The sequence below is a fragment of the Vigna unguiculata genome, chromosome 5 (genome assembly GCF_037176805.1).
Source record: "Vigna unguiculata cultivar grain cowpea cultivar isolate G323 ecotype 2 chromosome 5, ASM3717680v1, whole genome shotgun sequence".
NCBI classification, from domain to species: Eukaryota; Viridiplantae; Streptophyta; class Magnoliopsida; order Fabales; family Fabaceae; genus Vigna; species Vigna unguiculata.
Genome location: NC_140796.1, coordinates 48,713,574 through 48,735,032, shown reverse-complemented (window position 1 = coordinate 48,735,032; position 21,459 = coordinate 48,713,574). Strand labels below are relative to the sequence as shown.

Below are 21,459 nucleotides of genomic sequence, written 5' to 3'. Positions count from 1 at the left end.
AATTTGTATTTTTTTAATAAATTTTAACTTTTTTGTGTATGAACATGATCTACTAGTGTGTGAAAGTTTTGTTTCGAATCAATCTAACTCGACTCAGAAGTGAGTAACTCCTATACAAGGATTGTTTCCATTAAGGAATTCATAAATTTTAATTAAGAATCTTATGGTAACATTGCTATTTGAAGAAGAACAAGCTTTCTCTAGAAATGAAAAAGAGAGAAAAAGTAAGATAACTGTATTTTTGTGGTGAAAGCCATTGATACAGTTGGTATGACTGATATGATACATCAGTCTGGTACTGTTATTTTTTCTTTTGCAGGAGGCAAAAGGTATGAGAAGCTTTGACATGGACATGAGATAGAAGAAACGAAATTGGGCCAAGAATGATCCAATTACAGGAGGGTGTGAAGATGAGGGGTATGGGGCCCAAAATTGACCAGAAACAACCAGCGATGATGTCAGTGTACAATTTGTGGTGGGGAAGGGCTGTGTTTATCTTCAACGGATATTTCAGCCTCAAGGTCTTCCATGGCCTTTGGTGTCAATGCCCTTTCAATCTTCATGCCTGTGCCATTCACAGCCATTTCTTTCTCTAAGTGAAAGCAGTAGCTCTCAAATACACCAGAGCTTACAACAACTCTAAAATCCAACAGAAAGAGTAGCTCTAACTCAAGCTTGTTCAATTCACCATTGCTCACTCCTCCTACTCGAGCATAAACGGCGTTGTTATAGTGTCTACAACTCACAAAAGCAAAGAATGAGGCACAGTAATAGACAACCGGAATAAAGACAATAAAACTCATCTTCATCATCTAAGGTGTAGTTTTCCAGAATACGAAGAAACACAAACGTTGCATGAAATCATATAATAAGTAAATGTGAGTGTGAGTAGGAAGAAATGGTGCAGGGACTCACTCATCATCGAGCATCTTGGAAGCGACCATGACACTGGTTACTAGCAGCCTGTGCACATTCAAGGATGTGACAAGGGAATCAGGGTGTCTATGTGTGAGCCTGTCTATGTACACATAGCCAACCACAAAACACGAGGGGCTACAGTTAGTGTACTTGTATATCCTCTCCAAGTACTTGGGTATGCTTATGCTTGGTGCTCTTACGCCATGGAAAGTATTCAAGCTGTTACCGAGTCTTACTGAGCCACAGATCAGTCCATTTTGCTGCTGGTTCAGGACATCCACAAGCTTTTCATTGCGAGCTACCAGCTTCTCTAACATGGAAGACAGGACAAAGAGAACTCTGGGCAAGTTCAGTTCCGATAAGGTTGTTTCCGGCAGCAGCTGCCGACCGTGGTTGTTGCTGTATTCACCTGCTGTTAACATTTAGGTAATCTCTTGGTGGTGTCGGCAGAGGTTCTTATATAGTAGATGCCCATTGCTACTGTACTATTTGAGTGGTTAAAGACTAAAGGGGGCGTTAGTTGCAGCTCTGTTCGTTATCCAGTTAGGGGAAACCACTCAGACTGTATACCTAACGTGTGTGGCTCTACCACAAACGAAATATTAGGATTGCGATTGAAAGTTTAGCGTCCTTTACCTTGTAAATCTCGAGCCACTAATATTCTTTATCGAGGGACCCCACCCCACCCTTGGGCTGTCACAGGATAAAAACAAGCCATGCACGAGAATACAGCCTGGCAACAGAAACTTTACTCGCTTGCTTCGCGTGTAAACAAAACTGGAGGTCTATCTTGGTACACCCAAAATACTAGGCCCCTCTGAAGGAACTTTTAGGAGCATAAATGTCGAAGCAGTGACTAAATAATGTTAATTCAGCTTTCTTAATAATAGTTAAATGATAGCTACTGGCCAAAAGGCATGGGCAAAATCATGTTTTGCTAGTGTTGGCTTGTAGAGTTGGTAAAGGATCCGTGATGCAGCCAACTTTTAACCCAGAGAGACCAGTAATAACACTATTATATATTTAAGGTTGTTGCTTTGCCGTTTAACGAGATCACCTTTTATGAACACCAGACATATTGGGGGTGCTACTGGGCCCATAAAAACACCGATGCTATTAACCAGAAGTCTTGCTATACATGATAAAACCGTTGTAGTATTGAACAAGATATTGCAGGAGCACAGTAAGAATGAACTGTTTTTCATTTTTGGTGAACAAAGAATGACATTTAATACCAGGGGTAGCCAAGCCAGTGGAATCATAAGGAATGGAGATCCCCTATCGTCAAAATATTTGAAATATATCTTGTATGATAGTGCCAAAGTATTAGGCATCATACTCTATCTAGACTATACACTGTAGTTAATGGAATGAAGTAAGTTCTCTTCATCGCTTGGGATTTCTTTGGCTGAGAGATGCGAGTGTGATTTGGAATTCGTCTTGTTCCACTCATTTTCAACACGGAAGAATATCCACTGGAAGCGGCGGAAAATCTCCAAAGCAGCAATTATGAACACCGTGAGGTAGTTATGACGAAGATGGGCAGACAGCTTATATGTCCACGTGCAACGCAAAATCAAATTGCTTCCAATCACCCAAAAGTAAACCTGTATGTATATATGTAAACCACTTCAGCACATTGAGAAAGCAATCTGTCTTTGTTTCAGTTCTCCCCTATTACCTTCCTTTTTCACCATGTGGGATTACATAAATTCAGTAAACTGGCTAGAATCACATTAATAAGATTATACGCATACGAGGAGTTATCATTAGTGGTTGAATATATTTTTCCTACAAGAACGGATGGCTTATTGTGAATTGAGGATTCTGTGGCCTATTTAAAATTTTATAATTGCAAAATCATTTTTATCTTCGTATTTTCGAGCTTTGTAATACATACTTGGCCTTCATACACAATTTTTTTCTTGAAAGCCCCGAGTTCCATAAATCTTAACATTTTGATCTCTTTAAAATCATTTTGGTGTAACTCCGCTCCCCACAGTTTACCTTGAAAAAGCAATATAACGATAAATTCCAAGGGAAAAAGTACTGCTAAACTGAAGCTATTCTCATACAAGACTTACCCATCTCCTTCCATGTAACATATGAGAGAACAGATGTGGCTTGTTAAACTTGAATATTCGAGTGAAGCCACTGTGAAAACAGAAAGTAAAAATTAGACCATAGCAAGTCAAACGACACTCATCAGATCCACAACACTACCAGCCTCACTTCTAAAAAATAATACTTCTATTTCTAAAGGTGTTTGGCTAAGATATAAAAACATTACTGACAGTATAATCTGCGTCTCTAGAATGAGGAGCTTAACTCAAAAGATACTATTAAAAGTGCATAGTAGAACAAACACTGGCATACCCTAGGTCCCAATCTCGATTTACATCCCAGTAGAAGGAGTATGACGAGTTCACAACACCTGACAGAAGCCAGAGAGGCCTATAAAAGTTTGTCCACTTATCAGGGAAGACGTGATACTTAAGGGCAGAGAGAAAAATCACAGGAACTGCAGTCGAATATTTTAAAGCTGAAACCAAAACCAAAAGAAATTAACATCAGTGCAAGACAATAAAACCATCTGTTTGAAAAACATGATAAGTTGTTCATTAATAATTAAAGAATTTAATCTTCAGTGCAAAAATATAAAAAATCAGCAGCAGATAACATACAAACAGCATAATGATTATAAACAAAATCAGAAAAAAAATTGAACACGACTTCTCAAATTTTTTTGCAGTCACATAATATCATATAAAATCATGAAAATTGAATTATAAAACATGGTCATGTAAGGACGAGAAGTCTTAAAATTTCATCTTACCAGCAGCACTAAGAGAAGCATAATAGAGAGTTTAGTCCTTGACATAAATATTTTATGTTTCCTAATAGAACAATTTCCAAAAATCATAACAAAATCTATATCCAGTCTCATCATGAAAACTCAGCAAAAATGTCCCATTTTATATTGTGTTACACGTAACAACATATAATCAATTTTGAGAATCCATGCATCATAATGGATTCAAAAGAAGCAAGCTTGACGACTTTAAAGTACAGTGGAAAAACTATTTCACGTGCTAAAGATAGTTTCAATATAACAAAAATGTCCTGAGTTCACCAAGCAAGTTTTTATTAGCTTAAAACATATATAACAGCACATTTCAATAACACAGAATGAGATATTAGAAATTACTAAAATAGTATATAAGAAGATTTCAAACAATATGCTCATGAAAGCTGACATACTGACATTGCATTTAAGTCGCTAAATAATATTGGTAATAGGAAATGGAGTCCTAAACACATGGAAGCAAAGCATAAAAAAACATCAATGTTATTCACTGTAATTAAATTATGTCTGATACAATTTTGACAATTGACACAAACATAAGCTTGTGATAAAATACCAAACAGGAAAATGAAGTTCTATATTACAGAAACTTGCAAAATTTAGATAATGATTGAAATAAGTTCTAAAAACAAAGAATTCTTACCATTCAGAAGACTAGTTTTCTCTCCAGTATCTTTGTACTGACGGAGACATTGGAATAAGCGGAAAAGATAAGGCAAAACAAGAACAAAAGGGATTGCAACAGAGTGGCTGCCACAAACAGAATCAGCTTCCAACCAAGCTATTGTCGCAACCTACAAAAAAAAATAAAAATGCAATCGTATGTTGAGAAATGAAGCATCCACAGCAAGCAAAAACTAAATATATAAGTCCAAAAAGTCTATTCATTAAAATTAAGCTCCAGTGGAACAGAGAACAGTGAGTACCATAAAAATTGTAACCAAGTTCCAAATCTCAACATTACAAAATCAAATGAAACTGATTTAGTTGTAGAAAACATTTTCAATGAAATCAAGTAAACTTGTTCCATGTCCCAAGCCTAAAATAAAAGGAATTCATCATACCCGTGAACTTCATAAAATAGTCAGAAAGGGATATTGAAGTTGCTAAAATGAAATGAAAAATATAAACTCTCAAACCAATAATAGAAGATATTAGAAGCAATTTATCAGAATCAAACCTGTCGATGGACCATTCTACATACTGAACGCTCTAAATCAGAAAACACCTGCCAAAAATTACAACCATAATCAAAATAATATAATTATACATTACTAGATACTAAAATGTAGATCAGCAGATTATGTCAATTCTAAACTCTCAGGTTGCGTCAGTGTTGAACCACTGTATCCATAAAAATAGAAATAACTAAATGCAGGCAAAAGCATAAGCTTCAAATCTCTAAATGACATAGACTAGACTCAAAACCTAATGATATAGATTTACAAGGAAGAGGAGGACAAAGGCTTTTCTAATAGAAATATAATATTGAAAAGGAAGCACACCTTTGCCATGGAAGTTAAGATATCAGCCAAGAAAAAATCTGCGAACGATATTGCCTGTTTTAATGAAAAACAGAAAACAGTTAGATCATATTCAAGCATAGTTTCAAGTTCCAGCACTATGCTAAAAGCATCAATTCATACAGTACAAAGTAAAGCCAAGTGCAAGGTTTTGGCTCAAACATCAAGTCTTACGAATCTCAGTAAATAAAGAACAAGAATAATTTTCTTCTATGCATCAAAGTTAAACATGCAACATTTATCACATATCATGAAGGAAAGTTCATCATGAAGCCTCTTTGAGGGTTTTAAATATGTTGATGGATGCACCACCTATCGAGACAAAGGCTGTGATAAGAAGGTTATCAATTGTGTTTTAAATTACTCATTACTAATGATTGCTAGCTTTTCTAGTCACTTCGTTACTCTTGGAACAGCATGTGAGTATCTAATCTAAGGCTCTAACAGTAATAGCATGTTTTTTATGGCCATCCAAAATGATATGGGGAGTTGTATGAGTACTTGTGTAACTTTCATGAAAACTGAATGCAGAGAAGCAAGTGAATATAATGAGTCTAGCAATCTATGTTGAAGGTTTATATATCCTGCCCACTCATGCATATCATACATATAAGCTACATGCTAGAAATTTCTACTATTTGGAGAGTAATACCGTAAGAACTTACGCAATACAAATAAGAGTGAACTTGCCTGTAATGGGAAAATTATTCTCCCAAGTGTCCTTAAGAAGAAATATCTAGATGAAAAGTAAAAGATATCAAAGGGGAATATCAAAACCAATATAGCGGCAGCATATAAGAGCACCTGCAGAATACACAAGAAAATTTAAAAAATAAAATCCAACAAGATAAAAAAGAAGAAAGGAAGCACAAAGTGGAATTAAATGTCCATCAATCTTTTATATTGCAACAAATAAAAAAATGTTTATAAGTTATTTTCTATATGATGATGGACCTGAGCTTACTGAGTTACTGAATACAGAGTATGCTTTTGATTAAAATATGATTGAAATTGAGTGTACGAGCAGTTTGGATGATTCAAAAGAGCACAAATTACCAACCAGCCAATACTGAATTTAAACAAAGAAATATGCTAAGTAACCATTATGAAGTTATTTAAATAAAAACATCCGATATGATGCTAAAAAAATTACACAATATTTTTCCCTTCCTTGTCCCCACCACAAGAAAAAGAAACAGATATAGTAGAGCTATTAATACCATGATTAACAATAAACACTATCCCAGTTGACGTAGAACTTTTTATATCCAAACCTAATGAATACAACAACAGTAAAGCTTTATCCCATTGGGTACATAGGTCACACAACACCATTGCTACATAATAACCTTTTGTTTCTCACTCTCTTCACTAAACTAGGTTCCCCATCCAGTCCAACAATATTACCTTACTAATAAATGATTGAAAGTGCCTCCCAGTAACATGATCAGTACCCATTTGCTAAAGATATTTTGCAGGCAATGTGCAGCTTTCATTAGATTGGTTCATCATAAACTTTTTGTTTAATCAAAGGCATAAAAAAACTGCAAGCAAAATAAAACACTTTCAAGAAACGAATTACCAATATAAAGTGTGTTTGGTTCAGCTTATCTTAAAGAAATAATTGCCTATGTCTGCTTATTTTGCAAGATTTATGAGGAAGCTTTTGAAAAATTATTTCCCCAAACTTAAGCGTTACCTAACATGAACTAAATTCCAAAAACATGATATCCAAGCAAACAAGAATAATAACTAATGAGTGGATGCATCTATTACACTGGTTGTGATGCAGCATATGAGACTTCTCCATGAGAATAAAGATAAATGTATGCTGTCATACTGGTTGGAACAATAATTGTCATCCATGTAGCACACTGCAAAATCAAATAGGAAAAGAAAAAGACTTCAGACAATCATTCAAGAGTAATTATTGACAATAAGGAAACAACGAGTTGGTTTAAAAAGAGAAAAATGAAATATTAGAGAAATGGATGACAACAAAGCCACGGAGATGTCCCAATTTAGAAATATAATAACAATAATTGAAGGCAAAACCAACCAGACTAACATAAAGACTATAGAATAGTAAAAACAAAATTATTTAAAGCATAATTAGCACACATATTGATCATTCCGTTCCTATATTATTCCACAGAAATTACTGCTCCTTAGTTTGGCAAAAATATGAAACAATGATTAAAATACGCACCTTTATCCCACAGGAAACCCCATTCCCACCCTTCAAAATTGTCATTCTTTGCAAACTGGAAGTGTTCATTTCTTCTTTCCTTTCCTTATATAATTTTGCTGGTTATAAACTTAAAAATTATGCTAACGATTCCGCTCAATGCTTATTTAAAGTACTAAACATGAAAACAGAATGAACAAGAATGGCATACAAGTACATTCTTGAGCAAACCAAATATTGGAATAGAGATAGTTGCTCTACTATTGTTCCCAACAAGTCATGACATTTCCAATTCTATTCTCCTTGAATCTGGAAAAACGCTGATTTTATGTGCCAAACAAGACATAGGTCAAAGTGGTGAGTTGATACCTTCCATATTTCTCTATGGGTCAGATGATTTTGATCAAGATCAAATATTTTTGCATAATTGACTCCGCCTTGAGCAAAAAACCATAAGTTGATTCCCCACAGCCAAACCATCAAAGCCTGAAATATAACAAAGAGATAAGACACATCATACAACAAATGTCTATGCAAAGAGGTGAATCCATGCATCCACAGAGTGGCAGACCTAGACTGTGTGTAGGGGGAGGAGGGGGACTAACCGCTAGAAGAAGAGGGTTAAAATACAAAAAAGCTTCATAAAGGAACAATTCCCGCTTGTCTGCACTCATTATCATTACAGAATCCCATCCAATCTGCAATTTCCAACGTGGCAAATAAGATTGTGGAAACCACAACAGAAGTTCAGTAGAAACATAGCAGAGACAAATACCACTGACCTTGCAACAGATGAAGGCCCAAATGAGGAACAATAGCACCTACAGTCATCTCAATTGCATTATTGAAGAAAGAAAGTAGAAGGAAAAATAAAAGAAAAACAAAATGTAAAGAAGTAAAACAGTAGGAGGACACACGGCTAGGTCAAGAAAGAAAGTAAAAGGAAAAATAAAAACCAAATAAATGTAAGAAGTCACATTGCAGCTCATTATGTCATTCTGTATGTACTCAAATAAATTATGTCATTTACCACATTTTTTCTCCCAGAAAGAATCAAACATAATTAAAGAAACATTACATTCCATCATTAAGTCCAAACAAATTTTGCATTCATTAAAAGGACAGCATTAAATACATTCTAAATTTTTAATTAAAAAACAAAGTTCCGAACACTTTCTAAAATGCAAAGCAATGTAAGAACCTTGAATCTCCACAACAAGGCTGGTGATGGCATCATTGTAGCAGCACCCACAGCTGTCAGGCTACCCCTTGAATCGGCTGCCTCCACGGGATGCAATAAACCTTCGTCGACGCCATTCTCCACTTCGTGTTCATCTGAGAACAGCACAAGCTAGAAGTTATATGGTCTTCATCACAAACCAATACAAGGAAAACACTTAAAAATAACAACAGCTGCTGTTAAGGGACTTATAATTAAAGTTACCGAGATCATAAACAACTGGTCTACTCCCAGACTTGCGTAAGTGTGTACTATTAGCAGGAACGGCAGCACCTCCAAACATAGATGAAATGAAAACACAAACAACTACGCTCTTGTATTTGCACCACCTCCCCAATTCCCCTAATAATCTGTCAACATGCGAAATTTGAAAATTAATTAATTAATAAACTAAGTAACTACTTCATTTATGCACTTTACCAAATCCTAACTGAACTAATTAAAGAAATCAACAACACAGCAAGCGACACAAAGCATACTCTAAATTTACATAAGCTCATCTAACACGATTCCTGCACTAGCTACATTGTAAAATTTCAGAAATCGGAAATGTAAACAAGTTTTCAGCTAATCGAATAATGAATTGAGCATGAAAATGTCGATCCAAAGAAGTGGAAAACCGAACCGAATCAAATCGAATCGAAAGGAGGCGTTAATTGGAGGATGAATTGATGTGTTTGTGTGATTACTTGCGTGGTTGTGTCGCTCGCTATCTCACATGACGGAAAAAGGGTTTAGATTGCGAAGGACGAACCAAACGCGTATATTTGAACCGTCACGGAAGAAGACCGGTGTTGCAGTATTTTGAAGTTTGGTAATAACCTGTAGAATTTTACGTTGGTCGTAATCAATCCTTAACGCAGAATAATTTTTATGAAATTTTGTGTTATTATATTTTTAAATGTTTAATTTTTATTATATATAATTTAAAAAGGTATTCCATTTTCATTCTTTATATATTTTCTTCAATTAATTATTTAATCTTGGAATTTAATTCAAACATAATAGGCGTGTAAATTATTTTATATCACTCTAACAACAGTTACTTTAACATATATCTATAATTATTTTAATTAGTTGATAGTATAAACTTTTGTACTAAAAACGGATAAAAAATAATTATTAAATTTCTTAATTAGTTTTTAAATAAATTTTAATATTGATATATTAATATTATATGCAATTGAAATTTACTATTATCTACATTTTATTGAGTATATAGAAAGTAAAATAGTGTAATAAAAAGATTTTGCCTGAAAGATACGATGGATACTCGTTTTTCTGAATGTGAATTTTAGATGTCCAATTAAAAACACACATTTGAATGCTTTTTGTGTAAAATATTATTAAAAAACACGTACACCTATACGTATGTATAAAATTATGTAACTAAATACGAAGTAATGAAAAAAAAATAGCCTATTTTAATTCTTTTTGAAGTCACTACAAGCAACACTGACAGTGAAACGTTGATTATCAGCAGTCAACAACTGAGCTCTTTGGTTTAAACATTTTATCTCTTCGAATAAAAAAGATTACAGAAAAATAATAATATTAATTCGATGTTAGCTTTCTTTTTATTTTTATTTTTTTTAAATTAAGTCTACAATATATAGTTCTAAACCAAACTCAATAATAATTAGGTCCCAGTATTTTCTCAGCTGAGGCACGATCCATTAAGTGACGTGGACTAGTTCACCTAAAACCCCCTTCACTCTCCTCATGTTTCTGCTGCTTTTATGGTGTTTTTCGTTGGGTTTATTAATTAGGATTAACGAATTATTAAATAAAAAAAAGTTAGTTTCCATAGTAATCAATATTTTAAAAACTAAAATTGCTATTAAATTGATTATGGGGGCACTTGTTCATACCGTTCAAATTTTATCCTACTTATATTTTAACTTTTAAAAGCATAATAAAATCAATACTGATTACGAACTTGGAAAACGAAGACCGCGGTAAAAAAATAAGAATAACCCGGTAATGACACTTGGAAGAAGTGGACCTACCCAGGAAATAAAAGATTAAAAATCATAATCTATTTGGCTCGTTTTCTGCATCAAATTCACAAAACCAAAACCAAATCAAAATCCTTTTCTTCATTATTTCCACAAATATTTCTCAATACATCCTTATAATAGTTGTGATATTTTATTTGCATTTATTCACGGATGATGAACTGTCCGGGTAAATCTGCTGAATTTTTTACAGTCAGATCAATGGCTGAAAGTTTCTTCCACAAACCTGTCCACATCAGCAAAAGATCTATTTTCAGACTTTCGCTACTGGCATGTGTCACTACTCCTAACAAAGCAAACCTAATAAATAAAGTGATGATTGAGATAGTGTTACTAGTGACCTTGGTAGTTGCTAGTATCTGAACGCATACATTGTTTCTCCGAAAATATCAGATACTACCCCATCCTTTGTTTCTCTCATTCACATTCATGGCTTCTGGGCTTCCAGATCTTGGATAATATTTTGTACCAGCTGCGTCTGGAGGGGAGCTACAGAAATTTTGGTTAGGTAAGAGTAAAACTCATTTTCTATTTTATTCTGCGCATGACATAATAAATAGTTATGATGGATGATGGATAACTTTTATTTGTTTTTGAGGTTTCGAGTAATGAATTTCAAATTTGATATTACAGTTGAACTAGTTCTGCATGAACTAATCATATATTTGAAATAGCCAATCTTTTCTTTGTAAGAAAGTCTCGCTATTGGTGTCCATTTTTATAGGGATTCAGAAGCAAAGTTCTTGAGTTTGAGCTCTAATTTTGAATTGAAAAATAAATAATTAAAGAAATTATTATAAAAAAAAGGAAGAATAAAATGATTCTGGTAAGAGAAGAACAAAGATTATACAAATCCATCTCAAAAGCTATTTAGTTCGAGAACCTTGTTCTACATGTTTTTTATTTTTTGTTTGCATTTAATTTCAAAAGATTCATTTTGTAACTTTTTGTTTGATTGGAGATGGCTAAGGGTTAGGAAATGTATCTTAGAATAAATTGAGTTTAGCATACTTGTAGGGGCATGGAACCTATGTGTGAGTTTTGTTGGGCTGTGAGAGCTGTGGTATACTGCAAGTCAGATTCTGCTCGTCTCTGCTTGCATTGCGATGGTTGTGTGCACTCTGCAAATTCTCTGTCTCGCAGGCATTCGCGTTCTCTCCTTTGTGATAAGTGCAATTCCCAGCCAGCAATGATAAGATGCATGGATCATAAGTTGTCCTCGTGTCAAGTTTGTGACTGGAACCCGAATGATTGTTCTGCAGTGGGACATAGGCGTCTCACACTGAATTGTTACTCTGGTTGTCCTTCTTTGACTGAGTTTTCTAGGATGTGGTCCTTTGTTTTTGAAGTTAGTTCTTCACAAGGTGGTTGGGAATCTGTTAGCACTTTGCCAAAAAGTGAGAGCTGCACTAGCCTGGAGCAACCTGATCACAATGGTGGTTCCTTTGGTTTGGTGAGTGAGAAGTTGGATGAAATTGAATCTTGTGTCAGATATGAACCTTGGATGGGGCAATCTCACATCATTCCTTCAAATCCAAATTACACACCGTACGGCAAAGAAGACGGATTTTTCCTGGCTCAGGACTCAAACCAGCCAAAGGTATGTCTTCTTCTGATTTTGTGTTTGGTTCATTGTAAGCAATATATATGCATTGTTTTTAACGTGTAAAGATAACACACCATTGTTTAGTACATTATCAGTGCGTTTCTTTTCTCCCTCTATTTAAAAGTATATGTCAAATAAATCCTGCCATTGCACAACAAAGGATTAAGAAAACTCTTATAAGAAATATAATTGTACTTGACTAAATTATCCACTGTTAAAGTATTCAAAATATTATCACTCAGGGTAATTTCTTGCATTCCATTTAGTGAACAACGAAAGATATATAGAAATAAAGACAAAGTTATAAGGGGGAAAGTTATGTGTTCTTAGTTTCTTAAAGTGACACTTCACTAAAACAACAAATATTTTGAAATGTAATATTTCACAGGGAAAGAAGAACTATAATATTGACAAAAGTGGTTAGAACATGCAATATGAGAATTAGTAAGCTCTTTTCATGTTCCTAGCAATTCTCTATTTTCCTTCTTAACCAAAGCTGATAGAAGTTTTTTTTAATGTTACTTCTTAACTCAAATTAGCCGCAGGAGTGTACTGATCGAGGAACTGGTGATGGGAATGTACTCTCTGAAGGTCTCAATGTGGACAGCGGTCCAATAAATTTTGAAAGTGCTGATGAAATATTTGGCTGTTCACAAGCTGCCACAAGATACCCTCTTGAAGATGGAGGAATGGACTGTCTGTTGATGGATAAAAAACTATCAGTCACCGAATCCAGCTCACTTATTGAGAGTGCCTTAGAGGTTATTCCTCAAAACTCATTTTCTGATTCTCCTCTCTAAATTTCCTTATGGTATAAGGTTTGGTAGTAGTGTACAGAACTAATTGTCAAACGCGTGATTGTTTAAGGCATCATCATCAATTCAACAAGATTGTGTGGCTTTTCAGTCATCTAGGACTGGTGGATCAGTTAGTATGTTGCCGGTTATGAACAGTAACACAAACTGTGCACTTATGAATCCTAGCAGCACTGGCAACATCAGTCTGGGATTTCCTCAGGGTCAAGTTCATTCAAGCATACCTCTTCAATTAGGCAACATTGTGGGTGAAAATAGTTCTACTGAATATCAAGACTGCGGGATATCGGCAATGTTTTTGCCGGGTGAAATCCCCTGGGAATCAAATTTGGAGGGTACATGCCCACAAGCAAGGGATAAGGCTAAAATGAGATACAATGAGAAAAAGAAAACTCGAACGTATGCACCCTTAATTCTCTACATATTTTATGGTAAAATGAAATGAAGACTTTTTTATTTTTCATTTGTTTTACTTTCATGATAAATATGCTCATTCAACTGTTCCTTGTTCAAGTCACTCAAGTGCTATTCTATATATAACCATTTGAATTTGTGAGAACATATCATATCCTATATTACGTATTGTAGTTGTAACTCTGCCGGGAATTATGTGTTGTAGTTGTAACTCTGCCGGAATATGTCCCCATGCTTCATTATGGTCTACTATTTGAAAGATGATGTTATCAGATGTTCATACCTCATACATTTCACCCTTGAGTTACCATTTTAGATAGTGTTTCTCAACAGACTTTGCTGATTTCTTATCTGCAGGTTTGGTAAGCAAATAAGATATGCATCTCGCAAAGCAAGGGCTGATACAAGAAAACGTGTGAAAGGTAGATTTGTTAAAGCAGGCGAAGCATATGATTATGACCCTCTTGTGACAAGGGAGGTCTAAGAATATTATCTGCATGAAAGATATGCTTTTTCTGACTGGTTAGTCTGTCATTGAACGCTGTAAGTACATTGCATTGTTTTCAAGCATTGTTTTCAAGGGATGTTTTGTTTATAACCTGAAAGTGGGAGAATTTTAACGCAGATAGATAATTTATTCAAAACTTGACTGCTTGGGTGATTGGTACAGATCTATTAGAGATTTTAACAGGTTAGTATTTAGAAGATAAGAAAGATATGTAATTGGGAATTGCACAGGAAGGGATTGACATTGCATTTAATTATACATAGGAACAAAGAAGAGCCCAACGTTTGAACAGATTACAAAAACAGCATCACGGTCACTATGAATTCAGATAAACACACAGGGTACGTAAGATAAACACCACTTTATACATCTAACAATCTTTTTTTCTTTAAGTTGTAAAAGGATAGAACTGAATACTCTCTTCTCTACTTAAGATTAATATCGAAGTGCTTATAGAAAGTTATTATGGGTTCCAAAGTCTTGCTATATGCCTATATAGTTCCGAATATATTTCCCGTTGCTTTGGCTTTCTGACAGATAAGATTAGACCTTTTACTGCATTAGTTAGAATTAAATAATTTTTTGCCTTCTTTATTGATCTTTGGATTTGATCATTCAAATATTTGCAGGCCTGCATTTTCTTCCTTGCTGTGAGATGTATATAGTTATCCACACCTGAATTTGAAAGGTGAGACTATGTGTAATGTATAAACACCGTCTACAATAAAACGGAAACTGGTGTTTGGCAAGCAACTATAGCCAACCGCACATTGTCTGCTTTCAGTTTGGTCCTTCCTCAAAGAGATCCTTCACACGACAATATTCTGTCATCCTAAGCCATTGTTCAAGAACAACACCTATCAAAAAAATGGTTCAAGAACAAAAAATATGGTTCAAGAAGAACAACTATCAAAAATAATGGTTCAAGAACAAAAAACATGGTTCAAGAACAACACCTATAAAAAAAATGGTTCAAGAACAACACCTATCAAGAAAAATTGTTCAAGAATAACAGCACCATGATTTGGAACCTCTTCGTTTCTCCCATTTTCATCAGATTGGGGAGCACGATCACCTGTGGATTGAGATGCCATTGTTCTTGACTCGCTGGAAGCCAGTTTCACTTTGCCTCAACTATTTCATTGCTTCTATGACTCTGTTTTCTAAGGATGAAACTTGTTTCTTTAATAATTGTACAAAGTACAAACTTCCTCACTTCAATGGAAGTTTGTTTCAGCTACTCCATTATTTTCTGTTCTTTCTATCTGTCTTTCCAGGTTATGGTGCAGAAGTACTGAAATGCAATAAATTTTCTCATCCTAATAAAGTAGTTAATGGATTTTCCATTTTTTTATGCAGTTTATTTATTTTGGTCCAGTAAGTTTTCCATTTTACTACTTTCATTCCTGGGTTACACTTTTAATGAATGCATATACGTGATAATAAATTAGGTAAGATAATTTCATTCCTGGGTTACACTTTTAATGAATGCATATACGTGATTATAAATTAGGTAAGATAAATAAGGGAATAATTAAAAAAAAGACTAATTCATATTGATTGAATTTTAGAAAAATTATAAAAAAAAAAACAGTTTAAATAGTAGATGGAGCATGGAAAATAGGGGATATAATGACTGTTTCCTTGCTTTGCAAATTGATTTCAGAAATTACAAATAATAGACCATAAGTCGATTTTTCCATCTCCTGGACCAATTGTTAAGATTATTCACCTCACCTGGACCTTCATAGAGATTATTTCTCAAACTATACCACATTACTGTGTTGACGTGGAGAATTCTCTTTTCGGCAAATGAATTTTCATGATGATTTTAAATTTTGATGGATTCGGTTCCTAGAAGACGAATACTAAGAAGCTTTTATTATTTTTTAATTTAAAGAAATTAAATAATTTTTAATTTTTTTAATTGTATAATGATTTATTAAAAATAATTTATTATAAATTTAAAATTTTAATAGTGTAATGTAAATTTGAAATTAAAAAATAATATTTATTTTAATATGTATAAATAAGTTACGAGTAAGAATTTGAAAAATAAAAATAATAAATAAGATAACTTTTGTAAATGTAATTATGATAATAATATATTCATATTCTTCAAATTTTAAAATAGATAATTGTTTCCTATTAGTTTTTTAATGAAATGACAATTTACATTTTATATAACTTTTTGAAGACTATTTTCTAATAAAACAACATAATCTCTCTTATTTTTTCTATAATGAAACGATATTTACTTTTCTTCTTTTAATAAATGTAACATATTAACTCAAACTTAAACAAAAATATGAAAATATATTATTTATAGAAGTCTACATTTTTTTATATTTTAACATTTTATTTTTTATTTTCATAAATTTTAATGAAATTTAAATAAATGTAATATTTTAAATAAAATAAGAAAAGGAAAATAATACTTTATTAAAAACAAGTAAATTCCATTTTATTAAAAATATAAAACATTAATTTATTTTAAAAAAATTAGAGGAATATAATTATTCTTTTATTAAAAATTATGTCACTTAAAACCAGAGGGATAAAGTGTAGATCCTAATTTTGTTTTATTTGTTTAGAATTTTAATGTACAGTAATTTAACATTATTAGGTTTAATTATATTTTAAGTCTATGTTAAATTATAAAATTTTTAATTGAGTTTCTAATAATTTTTTATGGTTTAATCTTGATACGTCTTCACTATTACCTCTTTTGTACTAATAATATAGTTACTTATATGGGTATTATTTTGTCATATCACATGAGTTGTTGTGATATGTAATTTTATTATTTTTAAAATAATTTTTGTCACGATTATTATATAGTTTATATTGTTATATTGTTATTTTTAAGTGGTTGACATTATTATTATTTTATTTTCTATTAAAATTATAATGTATGATTTTATAATATTAAAATTTTATTATTATATTAATATTATTATATTGTTATATCATCATATTATCATATTGTCATATTGTTATATTGTCATATTGTCATATCGTTATATCGTTATATTGTCATATCGCCATATTGTTATATCATTACATTGTCATATTGTTATATTGTCTTATCGTTATTTTGTATTATTGTCATATTGTTATATCATCATATCGTTAGTTATATTGTCACATCAGTTATATCGTTATATCATCATATCTTTAATTATATTATCATATGATTATATTGTTATATCGTTAGTTTTATCCTCATGTCATCATATCATTATATCATCGTATCATTATATTTCTATATCATCATATTATTATATCGTCTTTATCGTTATATCATCATATTGTTATCTCGTCATGTTGTCATATCATTATATCATCTAATCGTATATTGTGTTATCGTTATATCGTCATATTGTTATATCGTAACATCGTTATATTATCATATCTTTATATCGTCATATCATTATATCATATATTGTTATATCGTCATATTGTTATATCATTATATCATGTTATCGTTATATTGTCATATTGTTATATCGTCATATTGTCATATCGTTATAAAATTATAAAATTATAAAATTTTTAAATTATAAAATCATAAAATTACATGTAAAGACAATTGAGCAATGTAACATGACAATATAATAACCACGTGAGTCACTAACAGTCACATCACTAGATTAGCAAAAAAAGTTAACAAGATTCGATTGCAAAAAAAATATAAATTTATTAGACACTCAATTCAAAGTTCTCAAATTTATTAAGAACTTAAAACATAATTAATTTAAATATGCAAAATGTTTAATGTTAGGATTATTTTTTTTGAACATGATACTTTTCTTCTTCTTCTTGTAAAATAGGTTAAACATATTTTATTATTATTTCCAATCAAATAATTTGAAGAATGTGATTTTTAATTATCTAAACTCTTTAATCGACCAAAATTAATCTAATGTATAAATACACTTAAAGTTTTACTTGTAACTCGTTATCAAAGTTACGACAAGCACATTCCTTCTTTCGTATATGTTAACACTTCATTTTGTTTTTTAAAAACAAATAAATATATCACTTTATCTTCTAAAATATAAAATAAAATAAAAATAAACAGAGAATTCATCCTAAAATTGTGAAAGATTGTTAAAAATTTTAAATTTTTGTTTTCATATGTGACATCTATAAATTAAGAGATTTACAATAGAAAAAAAAAATGAACCGAACAATTTCACAAGCGTAGAAGTATTTTTATTTATTTGGATGAGACAATTTACTTGTAACTCGTTATCAAAGTTACGACAAGCACATTCCTTCTTTCGTATATGTTAACACTTCATTTTGTTTTTTAATAACAAATAAATATATCACTTTATCTTCTAAAATATAAAATAAAATAAAAATAAACAGAGAATTCATCCTAAAATTGTGAAAGATTGTTAAAAATTTTAAATTTTTGTTTTCATATGTGACATCCATAAATTAAGAGATTTACAATAGAAAAAACAAAATGAACCGAACAATTTCACAAGCGTAGAAGTATTTTTATTTATTTGGATGAGACAATTTAAGAGAGTAATTCATTTATTTTGAGATTTTGAAATGTTTTTTTAAAAAATACATGTTTGGATAAGGAAATTAAAAACAAATTGAAATTGAGAAATTTTAAGAAGTATTTCAAATAATTAAAATAGTAGAATTTGAAATTCACTAAAAAAGAAGAAATTGAAATTCTCCAATTTGTGAAATTGCTTATTGCTTAGGACAAAAAAAGTCCACATGTCTAAAAAAGTTGAGGTATGTCGAACAGAAGGTCGAGATGTCTTGATTTGGGATGAAGGTAGAGTTGATTTTGCCCAAGCCAAAGGATGATTTGAGCTGAGCCAACCCGAATCAAAGGTCGAACCAAACCAGCTCAGGGTTGAAGGTCGAGTCGAAGGTCAAGTCAAGTTAGACTTGAATTGAAGGTCGAGTTGGGTCCGGACTGAAGGTCAAGCTGAGTTGGTCTTGGCCAAAGTTGAGTCATATCGGCTCAGGCTGAAGTTGAATCGAGTCAGTCCGGACCGAAGTTGAGTTGAGTTAGTTTAGGCCAAAATTGAGTAGCTCTGGATCGAATGTCAAGATAACTTAACTCAGGTTTAAAGATATAGTTAAGTTTGCCTTAAAATAAAAATTAATTTTTTTTAAAAAAAATTAAAAATTAAAAATATTCCAATTACTTTGTCCAAATAAATTATTTAAAAAATAAGTGAATTCAATTATAAATAATTAAAATATTTTTTTTTCATTCTATAAGAAATGTAAAAACATATAATATTTGAGAATAAAATATATAATCCCGAGCAAAATCATTGTCATTTTATTTATAATGTGGCTAATCCCATATCATCATGCATTTAATAACATAAGAAGTAATTGTGTTTCTGGGAGGCATAGAAGATCTCAGTTAATTACTATTTTGGTTCTTATTTTCGTTCAGAAATATTAAGTTAGTTCTCCAGTTTTTTTAGTCTCGATGTGATTCCAACTTTTGAAAATAATGATACAGTTTGATAAACTTTTCGTTAATTTTTTGAATCGAATCAATATTTTTTCATCAAAATTGAAGTTGTAAATAAAAAGGATTTGCTTTATTGTTGTAATTGACATGATCTTAATGTCAATTTTGATGAAAGATTGGTGTTTCGTTTTAAGAAATTTAACAAAAAAAATAAATTACATCAATTTTTTTAAAAATCGAGATCCTAGATTACCAATTTGACATTTTTTGACAAAAAAATAAATCAAAAAATTAATTCAACCAAAATTTTGACCCAAGATCCACCACTAATTACAAGTGTTTTAAATGGTTTAACAGTCATGAAAAAACTTAACGTTACAATTTTAAATAATGTAATTTAACAACTTTTTTCTTTTATTAAAGAATTCCACTGTTTTTAAAGAAAATAAAATTATTAAAAAATATATACACTAATTTTTTTTATTAAAATGAAAAAAATAAAAATAAAATTGTTACATATCATAAATTATTAATACCTTCACACATTTTTTTTTATCCTCCATATATCATATCTTATGGGTTCTTCATAAAAAAAGCACTTCATGTATTTGTTTGCACATTATGCATTACTTATTTAAACTAACTTCATAATAACACTCTTTTAACTGTCATACTCAAAACTTATACTCTATCGTGTTTTCTTCTGGATAGCTTTAAATACATGAAACCAGATGCAATAACCTATTAGCTGTTCGTAGAGTGTTTCATCAGTTTTCTTTCTTCATTCGTGAAATGGCCAAGAAGTATAAATCCAAAAACAACAACCCAGGTATTTTTTGTTCTTTTGATTCGTGCTTGTATGATAAGTATAAAGAAGTCAAATCTTGTGGGTTTTTCTTGGATGATAAATTTGCTAATGTGTGACCTAAACTTTACCTTTTTTTAGTGTTCATTTTATAACATGTGATTTGTTTGATTGAAAATAACAAAGGTTAACAATGATTTAAATTGGAGTGTCTTAGATAATCTTTTGTGTCCATATTTAGTATTGGATCATTTTATTTTGTTTAGTTTTAATTGTCAAAGAGATTTTGCATGATATAATAGTACTAATATATTATTTTATGATGTTAAAAATATCTAATTATTATTAAAAGTTAATTCTTTTGGTGTTTATTTTGGAATACTAGAACTTAAACAAATTGATTTAAACTATTTTATATATTTTTTTAATTTGATTATTTCCAAAAATTATTTCAAACCATTTTAGTTTCTTTTTTAATTTATTTATTTCTAAAAAAATATTTCAAACCACTTTAGATCGTTCTTTAATTTGGTCATTTTTAAAAATCGTTTCAGATACTTCTTTACTTAAATTATTTTAAATCACTTTATATAAAGTTTTAATTTTATTATTTTTAAATTTTATTTTAAACTCTAACTTGGTTGTTTTTAAATATGCATCCTTAATTTGATTACTTTTAAAAACTATTTTAAACCAATGTATCCATAATATTTTTGTTACAAAAATTATATCAAATTATAATTATGTAACTTTATTCTCCATTGCACTCACATAACATCTCTTTTAATGAACTAAATATACTATATTATATTACTCTTTTGCTGATAAAAAAACTATAATACTCTTTTATTATAATAATAATAATAATAATATTTATTTTTTTTAAGTAAGAAGACCATATCAAATAGATACTAAGTTTCATAAGATTTGTTTGACAGGTGAAATAAATATTTTTAATTTAACCAAATTTTCTTATTTAATCAGAGACAAGTATTTTAGAATGATGCTAACATGTTTCCTATAAAAAAATGTATTAAAACAACATTAACTACTACATTTACATGATATTAAAGAAAAATAAAACAACATTA

At 31.1% G+C, this 21,459-nt stretch overlaps 3 protein-coding genes across 10 annotated transcripts; 1 reads left to right on the top strand and 2 right to left on the bottom strand.

Moving 5' to 3' along the window:
* Window positions 1-207: 207 nt before the first annotated feature.
* CYCP2;1 (cyclin p2;1) lies at window positions 208-1,532 on the bottom strand. The gene is made up of 2 exons (XM_028073123.2): window positions 916-1,532; window positions 208-735 (listed from the first exon to the last, which is right to left on the bottom strand). The coding sequence occupies exons 1-2, from the start codon at window positions 1,338-1,340 to the stop codon at window positions 459-461; spliced, it is 702 nt and encodes a 233-aa protein (XP_027928924.1). The 5' UTR covers window positions 1,341-1,532; the 3' UTR covers window positions 208-458.
* A 521-nt stretch (window positions 1,533-2,053) lies between these two features.
* Window positions 2,054-9,564, bottom strand: LOC114185408 (uncharacterized). 3 transcript variants are annotated; one of them, XM_028073120.2, is made up of 14 exons: window positions 9,361-9,564; window positions 8,940-9,085; window positions 8,697-8,830; window positions 8,278-8,316; window positions 8,101-8,193; window positions 7,865-7,981; window positions 7,086-7,181; window positions 5,998-6,111; window positions 5,290-5,343; window positions 4,965-5,012; window positions 4,428-4,578; window positions 3,295-3,460; window positions 3,003-3,072; window positions 2,054-2,525 (listed from the first exon to the last, which is right to left on the bottom strand). In XM_028073120.2, the coding sequence occupies exons 2-14, from the start codon at window positions 9,016-9,018 to the stop codon at window positions 2,268-2,270; spliced, it is 1,419 nt and encodes a 472-aa protein (XP_027928921.1). In that variant the 5' UTR covers window positions 9,019-9,085; window positions 9,361-9,564; the 3' UTR covers window positions 2,054-2,267. The 3 variants fall into 3 exon arrangements, with proteins under 3 accessions (XP_027928921.1, XP_027928923.1, XP_085529922.1); XM_028073122.2 differs by having other exon boundaries at window positions 9,425-9,563; XM_085673796.1 differs by lacking the exon at window positions 9,361-9,564 and adding an exon at window positions 9,215-9,233.
* A 1,497-nt stretch (window positions 9,565-11,061) lies between these two features.
* Window positions 11,062-15,454, top strand: LOC114183007 (zinc finger protein CONSTANS-LIKE 12). Of its 6 annotated transcripts, none has more exons than XM_028069832.2 (8): window positions 11,062-11,261; window positions 11,771-12,353; window positions 12,899-13,120; window positions 13,227-13,605; window positions 13,946-14,131; window positions 14,214-14,279; window positions 14,360-14,437; window positions 14,726-15,454. In XM_028069832.2, the coding sequence occupies exons 2-5, from the start codon at window positions 11,775-11,777 to the stop codon at window positions 13,960-13,962; spliced, it is 1,197 nt and encodes a 398-aa protein (XP_027925633.1). In that variant the 5' UTR covers window positions 11,062-11,261; window positions 11,771-11,774; the 3' UTR covers window positions 13,963-14,131; window positions 14,214-14,279; window positions 14,360-14,437; window positions 14,726-15,454. The 6 variants fall into 6 exon arrangements, with proteins under 6 accessions (XP_027925633.1, XP_027925635.1, XP_027925634.1 ...); XM_028069831.2 differs by having other exon boundaries at window positions 11,071-11,261; window positions 13,227-13,573; XM_028069834.2 differs by lacking the exons at window positions 14,214-14,279; window positions 14,360-14,437 and having other exon boundaries at window positions 13,946-14,110.
* The last annotated feature ends 6,005 nt before the right edge of the window (window positions 15,455-21,459 follow it).

Bases quoted from the DNA above. Each gene is read 5' to 3' on its own strand.
- LOC114185408 (XM_028073120.2), bottom strand. From the start codon at position 9,018: ATGTTTGGAGGTGCTGCCGTTCCTGCTAATAGTACACACTTACGCAAG. The intron at 5,013-5,289 runs GTGTGCTTCCTT...AATTTTTGGCAG, and splicing joins TCTTAACTTCCATGGCAAAG to GTGTTTTCTGATTTAGAGCG. The intron at 3,073-3,294 runs GTATGCCAGTGT...CTGTTTTCACAG, and splicing joins AATCGAGATTGGGACCTAGG to TGGCTTCACTCGAATATTCA.
- LOC114183007 (XM_028069831.2), top strand. From the start codon at position 11,775: ATGGAACCTATGTGTGAGTTTTGTTGGGCTGTGAGAGCTGTGGTATAC. The intron at 12,354-12,898 runs GTATGTCTTCTT...AACTCAAATTAG, and splicing joins AGGACTCAAACCAGCCAAAG to CCGCAGGAGTGTACTGATCG. The intron at 13,121-13,226 runs GTTATTCCTCAA...TGATTGTTTAAG, and splicing joins TTATTGAGAGTGCCTTAGAG to GCATCATCATCAATTCAACA.